This window comes from Pagrus pagrus (genome assembly GCF_965226575.1).
Source record: "Pagrus pagrus genome assembly, chromosome: 12".
Lineage (NCBI taxonomy): Eukaryota > Metazoa > Chordata > Actinopteri > Spariformes > Sparidae > Pagrus > Pagrus pagrus.
Genome location: NC_140196.1, coordinates 24,571,036 through 24,580,824, shown reverse-complemented (window position 1 = coordinate 24,580,824; position 9,789 = coordinate 24,571,036). Strand labels below are relative to the sequence as shown.

Below are 9,789 nucleotides of genomic sequence, written 5' to 3'. Positions count from 1 at the left end.
AGATACAAACTACATAGTGCACCTTCAATTGGAAGATAATCGCAGTGACATTAGAGAACTATAAAGACCAAGAAGTACTACACCTTAAAGAAAGATTACTTGCATTTGCTTTTGAAATAATTTAGTATTTTCACATTGTATTCAGAATTCATTGTATAAAATTCATGTATTATCATGTAAAAAACATGTATTATCAGTTACCAAACAATGGTCACGATCAAGAGGAGGAGAAGGGCCAAGCTGTCAGCATGAGGTATGGGCATGTTCATTAATCATGTTGTTACTTGAACCATACAGAAATAATACATTATATTTAACAGTCTAATATTGTTTAAATATGTAAAGAAAAAGAAAACTTCAAATTAATAGTTTGTTGAAATACATCAATACATGTTTTTAAATAAAAGGAGAAAGGGGGAATACAACGAAAGAAAGAAAGAAAGAAAGAAAGAAAGAAAGAAAGAAAGAAAAAGAAACTCGTACTTTACTTTGAATCCACGGCTCGTTTCCTGGTTTGGTCACATGGTCTTCCAAGATGGCCGCGCCCTGCAGCCACGGAGTGTAGTCGCAGTTCACCAGACAGGTTTTAATGACAGTTGAGGAGCTGCAGGTCGCAACTGACATCTCCAGACAGAGACAGAGGAGCGTCTGAGGAAGCCTGACATCTCTTCAGCCCTGCCGACATGAGCAAGGACGGTTTAATCCTGTAAGTACCTCTGTTGTTAGCTTAAAACACACAGAACTACATTAAGGTTAGCGCTAGCATTTTTGGCTGGCAGAATGATGTTATGAAACTTGCCTGTGTCATTCTTATGAAAACATTTCTTCATACAGCATGAATTGAGTCTAGCATCTATAACCACAACTAAATATTAACATGTACTGGTCAGTAATGCTACGTACTAACCTTGATAAGCACAGCTTCTTCTTTTGTGGCGAACTCTCATTCAGAAAAGCAGCAGTTTAATGTTCTCTACCTCACAGTTAGAGGTGCACTCCCTGTGCAGGATGTATTATGAGCTTGAGCAAATCATTTGAATCTTCTGACAAATTCGGCATTCAGATAAGTGATTAAAGAGTAGTGTTTAGTTCTAAAATGTCAATCTAATTGTTAAAGTTTTGTTTGATTTGGCTTAACCTCCACAGTGCATCTTAGTAAGACCACAGGTATGAATAACTTCTATTGTTTTAGTTCATATAATTAAGATGATGAAAGAAGAATACAAAGTGTGTTACAGCTCTTCCTGAGTTATCCCAGTTGCTATTATTGCATTTTCCATTGAGTGAAGAGTTATATGTTTATGTATTATAGAGTAGTAGTAGTATATATAGAGAGATATCATTTCTACGATTGTAAAAGTGTGCCATATAACCATTTTAAGAGTAACCTGAGCTAAAGCTACAGTAAATTGTTCGGAGGCTTCGGTCATCTGCATTGGTCACTTTTAAATTTATGTCAAAGTTTGAGTTCCAGTCAGGTTGTGATGCATCAATGATGCGTTCAAAGCAGCCTTTCATTCAACCGTTTTCTACTGCTGGAAGACGATAAGAGAGCAGCAAGTGTTATCTCTCATAATCACTCTGCAGCTGGATGTCTAATATGATTGCTGTGGAGAGGGTGGGACATGCCTGTGTGTTAGATAACAGTAGCTTGTTACCATATTGTAGCCCTCGGGCTATAGTGATTGGGACGCTGCCACCACAACCAAATTCAGACAAAGGGCAACTGTGTTTGAATTTGGATTGCCAGTGGAGGTTGGATTGAGTGTCCTTGTTGCATATACGTTAGAGCCATAATCTGTATCAAATTGTATCAGATTGTTCTAAGATTAATCTTAATAATGTACCCTTGGTGTGGTGATAGAACTGATTGGAGTCAATAGGAACACTGACTGTGACTTATTGTCCACCAAGAGTAGAGTCACATCCCTGTGTCTTTAAGGAAACATTAACAACACTGAACTTTTCATGTGTACAGGGACTGAAGGTACTAGGTTAGAGAGAGAAAAGACTGATGAGGTTTTTGTGTTTCAATACAGCCCCAAGGACTTCCCCCAGCTCCTGAATGACACATTCCTGCGAGCAGCACGAGGGGAAGAAACTGAGCATGTCCCTGTGTGGTGTATGAGACAGGCTGGAAGATACCTGCCAGGTACTGTGATCATGTCGGTGCTTCTTTATATGGTATTTCCTTAAAGACAATTTTCTCTCCTTTAACTATGTTCAAAGACTGTCTTTGCATTACTAACTGCCCTTGAAAGGTACGATTGTGATCATTGATTTTGAGTATGAACATTTAGATATTTGAGACATCATGAACACATTAATGTTTTGCTGAATCTAATTTTCAGAGTTCCGTGAGTCCAGAGCAGGGAGGGACTTCTTTGAGACATGTCGCTCACCAGAGGCCTGCTGTGAGCTCACTCTGCAGGTATATCAGTGCTTTCAAACTTACTATAGCAGTTCTAATATCAGCGATGTAAAAACAAGTTTTTAGACTGTTTGTGTCAATGCTCAGTGTAAGAAGAACATGGTTTGTTTTTTTTACATGCACATACCTATTGCAAATCAAATGAGATTGATTTAAGTACTGAAATTTAAGACAAATATTGAACTAAAAACAGAAAGACAGCGACAACCAGTGGAATTAAGAAATATACTCCATAATTTACTTCTGTTTGATTTTGTCTAAAAGGGCAGATTTCAGTTGCATCACAGTGAACCCATTTTGATGGAATGCGCCAAAATGTATTTTTATCAGCTTGAAAAGAGAAGCACCAACATGCTCATAACCACTAAAAATGTGTTTAAAACACTGACTACATTGATTCAGTTTTAAGATACTATCAGTGTTACAGTATATTGCATTGAGACGATGGTGTGATAATCTACTTACTACAAACCAAATCCACATACTGTAACCACAAGTTTTCTTAATGTCTCTTTTTTTCCACTTGCAGCCTCTGAGACGTTTTCCCTTCGATGCAGCCATCATCTTCTCTGACATCCTGGTTATCCCACAGGTAAGTGTGTTGGTGTGTTTGTCTGTTGGCTTGTTTTGTTGTTTTTCTTCTATTTTTCCCCAGTGTTAATTAACTTCTGTTTCAGCGTAAGTGATGAGATAATTGATGTTAGAATCAGCCATATAAAACCATGTATGTAATGCGATTGTCATTAGGAATATATAGCTGGGTTTGGTAGTTTGGGTAATTTCAAAATAATGTTCTGTTACTGGCTGCCGGGCCACTACTTTGCTGCATGGATGTGAGGGTGGAAGAAGACTCTGAACAGAAGAGAATAAGGATTTTTCTTTGATATATTTCCAAAAATTAATTAGAAATATATGTAAATTTAATATATAATAATTATATAAATGCAATATATCTTTCCATCTGTATCAAGTTCCTGCTTTCTGTCAAGTTTTCTGTGCATCTCTATTCTTTCTTTCATTCCCCCCTCCAGGCCCTGGGTATGGACGTCCAGATGGTGCCAGGTAAAGGTCCTACATTCCCGGATCCATTGAAGGAGCCAGAGGACCTGCAGCGTCTGCAGGCCAAAGTGGACGTGGACAAAGAGCTGGGCTACGTCTTCAAAGCCATCACACTGACCAGACACAAGATAGAGGGCAAAGTGCCGCTCATCGGATTCACAGGAGCTCCGGTTAGAGATGATACAGACACGTTTAAAGATGTAGAAGAGAGCACGCACAGACGTGATGTAATAAATTGTATTGTGATTCCCTCCACAGTGGACACTCATGTCCTACATGATAGAAGGCGGAGGCTCCAACACCCACTCTAAGGCGAAGCGTTGGCTGTACCGGCACCCTGAGGCCAGCCACATGCTGCTGAAGATGCTGACAGATGTGATAGTGGAGTATCTGCTGGGGCAGGTGGCAGCCGGAGCTCAGGTTAGACCGCCCGCCTTCAAATCTCTGGACACGTTTATCATTTTTTATTATCTTGCACCACCAAATTCAACTTAATGCCTTAAACTGCTTTTTTGATACATAATCAGTCAAACAGAAGAGTCTGCTGTTTTTCATATGTGGGCAGCTGATAGTGGATATACTATATCAACAATAAGACCTCATTGATTCAGTATAAGACATATTGTGTCAAGTATATCCGAGTTTATCCGAGACATAAATACTATTTGCTGATTGTGGCAGCTCCTGCACACACACAACCTGCCTCTCAGTATCAGCATTAAATCTGGTTGAGGGAGCAATTTCAGTTCAAATTCAAGGTTGAGCACAGCCTGGATTGTTACACAAAGTCTAGACAGTCACACCAGTAGAGTGTGCCTTTATTACTGCAGTTTCAGTACATGGGGCTGCAGGGTGGCTTTAGAGAGTCAGTGTCTTTACCTACGTTGAGCTCCTTGCAAGGTGTCAAGCATCCTGTCTGCTGATGGGTCTTTGCCCTCTCACCTTCACCGACAGCAGTGTGAGAAAATGATATTTAGCTCTCTGCAGCATCATAACATGATTTGGAACCTGAAATTACAACATATTGATTAACTCAACTGGTGATGTAAACACTGCATCGTTTATCCTGCTGATCATTGAATGACGTATGTAAAATAGGGAATAACAAACCAAAAACTGGAATAGGCTGACTCTCAGTAGGTTTTTCTTTTTTTGCTCTTTGTTCTCAGGTCTTTTTAGTTTTTGTTCTGTCATGACAAAGATAATGCTGTTAGATATGTTGATCAGGTCTCCCTTTACAAAACACTCAACTGGTTTCATTTAGATAATTTTAAAGCCAAGCTAATCAACATCTTTGTATTAGCAATGGATCAAATGACAATGTGGAATATAAATGAATAGAAGTATGACCTGAATTAGCAGCTTCTCTCAGCTCTTTTGTGTTTCAGTGTCTTTCAAGTGATTGGTTCAGTGTCTGCACTTGTATCAGCACTAGTATTAAACGCAACAAGCCACTCTTTTCAGCAAAGAAGAGACCCAGACAGAGAGAGAGTCAGTATTGGACATGCATTCTAAGATGGATCTAAATAAAGTCTACTGGGATTTTACACTGGCTAACTGTTTGCAAACTGGCTATCAACTTCATAATGCTATTATATATCAGTGTTGGGCCAAAATGAGTTATTGCAGGTTTTAAGAAACCCTAATCCTTGTGTGTTGTCCAGGCTCTGCAAGTGTTCGAGTCCCACGCTGGTATTCTGGGGCCAGTGGAGTTTAAAGAGTTTTCTCTGCCTTACCTGCTAGACATCGCTCGCCGTGTCAAAGATAAACTCAAGGAGGCAGGACAGGATGTCCCCATGGTGAGAGACAACTGCACAAATAAACACTTCCAGATATTTAAATGTACCCAGATCCACACCAAACACACAAATTGACACACAGAATGTCTCATATATCTGCATCTGTTGTTCTTGACAGTATCAATAGCTAATGATGTACACGTGCACATCATCTAAACTGAAAGCAAGTCAACCGCAACGCTACTTATTTATTTTCCTGCCGTATTTTTCTGTTTGTTCTCCTGTTATAATTACTTTCTATATTAGTTTCGATACTCTGTTCTATTCTTATCATGACTCTGTTGCTTCAACAACACTGCTTCCCAGGAGGGATCATTAAGGATCCATCTGGTCTGATATAAAGAGCTGCTCTGTTTGATTACCAGAAGATGGCAGCATTTCACCGAAAATGGTTCCTGATCATCTGTCCAGAATTTGCTTTGAAAATCTGCCTGTTATACTTTTTTTTGCCCGTGTGTCTTCTAGATCGTGTTTGCAAAGGATGCTCACTACGGTTTAGAGGATCTGTCTCAGTCTTATTACGAGGTGGTTGGACTGGACTGGACCATTGACCCACGATCAGCAAGGTAACACACACACACACACACACACACAGAAGAAGAAAGAAGAAGAAAAACACAAAATAAAATCAGCTAAACATCTAAATACAACCTGCACCTTCTACTTCAAGTGCTAGATTTTTTAAAATCTGCACTGAACTCTGTGTTAAATATGCCACGTCAGCCCATTAGCTATTTGTAAAATCTGTCTCAGCCAGAGCTGGCTCCTCCGGTTGTAGTTAGTCAGATTTAGAGCGCTGAGATATCTCTGGAATGTGAGCAGGAATAGAAACAATCAATACAAGAATCTCCTTAGTCAGAAGCAGATACAGCCTCAAAATCCACTGTCATGGTCAGACTGCAGAAAATGAGCTCCAAGCTAAATCGAATACGACTACAGGGATGTATCCAGTAATGTGCAGCAGCGTAGCACTAATCATGAGGCGTACTGCTGTGTGTCCTGAGGAGCAGGTTAACCATTAGTGACCTCTCCCTCGTCCCTGGTTTGTCACTCGGTGAACGATTTGAGTCAACAAACGTCTGTGTTTCCTGCTCCACTCATCAAATACTTAACCTGTTGGTTAAAGGATTACCCTGTGTGTCCTGTGTTGTGTGTCTGTGTGTGTTCAGGGAGCGCACAGGAGGGAAGGTCAGCCTGCAGGGAAACATGGACCCTTGTGCTCTCTACTCTCCAAAGGTAACCTTCACTCTTAGGCTCTCACGTGGACATGAAACTTCACTCCCCCCTCTATTTTTAATCTATTTTTTGTGTTCAAAACTGTCTCTATTGACTTTTGTCCATTTTTGAAAGGACAAAACACCTTCAAGCATTGACAAAAACCTTCCTACTAAATCCCAGTAACACAACAGTCTCCTTAACAAGGTCATAACAGAGTAAAACGAATACATTTAACATATACTGTAGAATAAAATGGGTTATAAGTAGAATTTTAAAAATGGAGGTCATTATCGTAGTCTCTCTCTCTCTCTCTTATTCACAACCATAATACTCGTACTGCAGTACAAATAAAAAGGGATATCAGTGGCACTGATATTTGACCATCATACAAGTTTGTTCATACAAATGTTTCACCAGAGTCAGTCTCACTAAACTCTCTTAACTGAACAAACTTCTCAAATCTCTCCTTTCAGTCTGACTATTACCACCTGTTCATGAGGAGGAGCATGTTTCAGGAAAGTCTCGCTAAAGCTAGGTGGTCATTTGCAGTCACATAGACGAGGCTACCCTCCGACCTCCGTCATGTCAGTGGATTAGTGTGTCATTCGCTGGTTGACAGTGAGGGTGCCAGAGCACAATTTTGTATAAAATGGCAAGGAGAGAACGGAAAATAACAGAACTGCTATTTTCAGCACCCAGCGCTCACATGCTGTGAATTTATTTTTTCATTCCACTGCGTTTCCATTCATATATTTCACGTAATTCATTCTAACAAACTTTTGTTTACACACCATATGGTAATTCATAACTCTTCACCAGAACTTCTTGTTCCTCCTCTGACCCAGTTTGAGCAAAGTATATCTGGCTGAGAAAGATACCACAGGCGTAGCCGAACCATGACGGATCTGAAAGTCGATCCTCAACTTTTCCCCCCTCTCCTTCCCTGTCGTCCTCCTTCAGGAGCGCATTTCAGACATCGTGAAGAAGATGTTGGAGGGTTTTGGCACCAGGGGCTACATCGCCAACCTGGGTCACGGCCTTTACCCCGACATGGACCCGGAGAACGTGGGCGCCTTCGTCGAAGCCGTGCACCAACACTCTAAACAGATGAACAAACAGTCGTAAAGAGGGATGTGTCTGTGTAAGCCAACAATGCTGATGATCGTGATTGAAAACGTGTACAATAATGCATTATTTTATTAAAAACTGTGAAACGCCAAAAGGAAAAAATGTCCATCTTCACATTTGTTTTCAGTCCACTCCAACAGGAAAAATAAAAAAACACCACTGACCCGATATCAACAAATGCCATTGAAACACCCAAATCTCCATGTACATTTACATGAATTCACAACGTCCTCATCCAGTGTAGATTTTTATGATAAAAACATGCAGGTTTTTTTCTGAGACAAGGTTTATAGGTCTATAATGCGTTGATCTGACCAGGAGTGGATTAACTGTTTCCATTGGAGAGAAATGACATCATTTATCAAGTACATGTACGTTTCAAATGCATTTTCAGTCGTGTGGGATTTGTATTAATATTTGATCTATTCAGAAATGCTCTGAACAGCTTTGACATCTAGATGAAAAAATATTTTTCTGTCATCCAGTCAAACTCGCCATAATGTTTTCTCTAGCTCTCACAAATACAAATAGATGAATACAAACCGTTCTAACCTCTTAATGGCTTAAAACATCTTCAATCACAAGTGAGCTCGTCATCAGTACAAGGAGCTTGTTTGTCAAAATGAAAAGCTGGTGATGAGGCGAAACAGTTTCAGCAAGAGACACACTACTGCAGTTATAAAAATCAATTTTTAAAGCAAAATGTCAGCACACAGCAGTTGATCATCCACCACCTTACATCTTAACAATGAGCAGAACCTCCCGCTGGATCTCAGCATGAGGAGTTTTATTTTTACTCCCGCAGATAGAAAATCTTCTAAGATGTGCTCGTCGTTAAAGGAGCTGCCTTATGTTGTTTTTGTCTTTCTCCCTAAATCTGGAGAGAGTGGCTTATGAAGTGAAGCACATTATCACACAAGTATCCTGAGAGGTTGTATGTGATTTTTAGTATATTGAAAACCATGAATGTGTGTACCTGGGTGCTTCTTCTGTCCTGTTAAATAAAGATTGATTTGATTTGTAGTGAGATTTGTGTTTCTTTTTATTTTAAATGGTTAGATTGTTTTTCTACTGCCATTCAGCCAGTAGGCTTTGAGCAGGACGGTAATGCCTCCTTATGGCCTTAAAGTCAGACAGACATTTTAATGGAGCAGGTTCTAAAAGGGCCATGAGTAATCATTACTGACCCTGTCTTTTATTCTGCACAAAGCAGTGTGGGCTGTAGGGATGGTAAAGTCAAACAGTTGGTCCACCACTCTGGTCCAGACTGAAATAGCTCAACGGCTTTTAAATGGATTGGCATGGTACAGACATTCATGTTCCCATCAGGATGAATTGTAATAACCTCGGTGATCCTTTAAAAGAGTGCCGCAAAGTGTCAAAATCAAATGGAAATCACACTGGAAATCTAATGTAGCATGTAGCTGTTAGCCTCCAGCAGAGATGAGGAGAGTCTAGTTGACTCACTTCTTTCTCACTACACACCCTCACATTTGTTTTCATTTTCAAGTTTGTCAGATTGTGCAACTCATTCTGGAGCCACAACATGGCTTCATCTAACATTCATATTATTTTTCTTATGTATGCAGTAGTCCCACATGCTGTTTCCATTTAAAGCTGCTGTAGGTGGTTGTTTTAAATTAAAATAAGTATTAAATAGCTCCAGCAAACAATTATCAGTAATCACTGTTATAGAGAGTCCTCCTCGTCCCCCTGCTCATGGAGTAAAAGAGAAAATACATTTTCTGGTATCCCTGGCCATTTTATCCAATCAGGACAGCGAACTCCATAAAGAGGTGGAGCTGTCTGCAGACAGCAGGGTCCTCCTGTCTGCTGCTGTGTCTGGTGACGCTTACAGCAGCTTTAGCTTCTTCCTGTTGCCATCATCGAGTCTGAATATCAGTTTGGCTTATGGCTAAATACCTACAAAAGTAGCGGCGCTCACATCAGCCTCACTTTGTGTTTTTGTGCTCATTTGCAAATGTTAGCATACTGACGTTAGCATTTAGCTTGTACTGACTCTGTGCCTGGAGTAAAGCCTGACAGACCTGCTAGCTTGGCTGTAGACTGTTGGTTTAGATCAGACCTGCTCAACTGGCAGCCCGGGGGCCACAAACAAACTGGCTTCTGATTCAAACTGATTCTGGCCCTTTG

The 9,789-nt window shown here is 40.2% G+C and overlaps 1 protein-coding gene across 1 annotated transcript; it reads left to right on the top strand.

Moving 5' to 3' along the window:
* The first annotated feature begins 527 nt into the window (after positions 1-527).
* On the top strand, positions 528-8,658 carry urod (uroporphyrinogen decarboxylase). Its single transcript, XM_084368551.1, has 10 exons — positions 528-706; positions 2,040-2,152; positions 2,352-2,431; positions 2,961-3,023; positions 3,463-3,660; positions 3,749-3,910; positions 5,155-5,289; positions 5,755-5,855; positions 6,459-6,525; positions 7,468-8,658. The coding sequence occupies exons 1-10, from the start codon at positions 684-686 to the stop codon at positions 7,630-7,632; spliced, it is 1,107 nt and encodes a 368-aa protein (XP_084224677.1). The 5' UTR covers positions 528-683; the 3' UTR covers positions 7,633-8,658.
* Positions 8,659-9,789: the final 1,131 nt, after the last annotated feature.

Coding starts and splice junctions, on each gene's coding strand:
- urod (XM_084368551.1), top strand. CDS start 684: ATGAGCAAGGACGGTTTAATCCT. Junction 707..2,039: donor AGCAAGGACGGTTTAATCCT/GTAAGTACCTCT, acceptor GTTTCAATACAG/CCCCAAGGACTTCCCCCAGC. Junction 3,024..3,462: donor ACATCCTGGTTATCCCACAG/GTAAGTGTGTTG, acceptor TCCCCCCTCCAG/GCCCTGGGTATGGACGTCCA.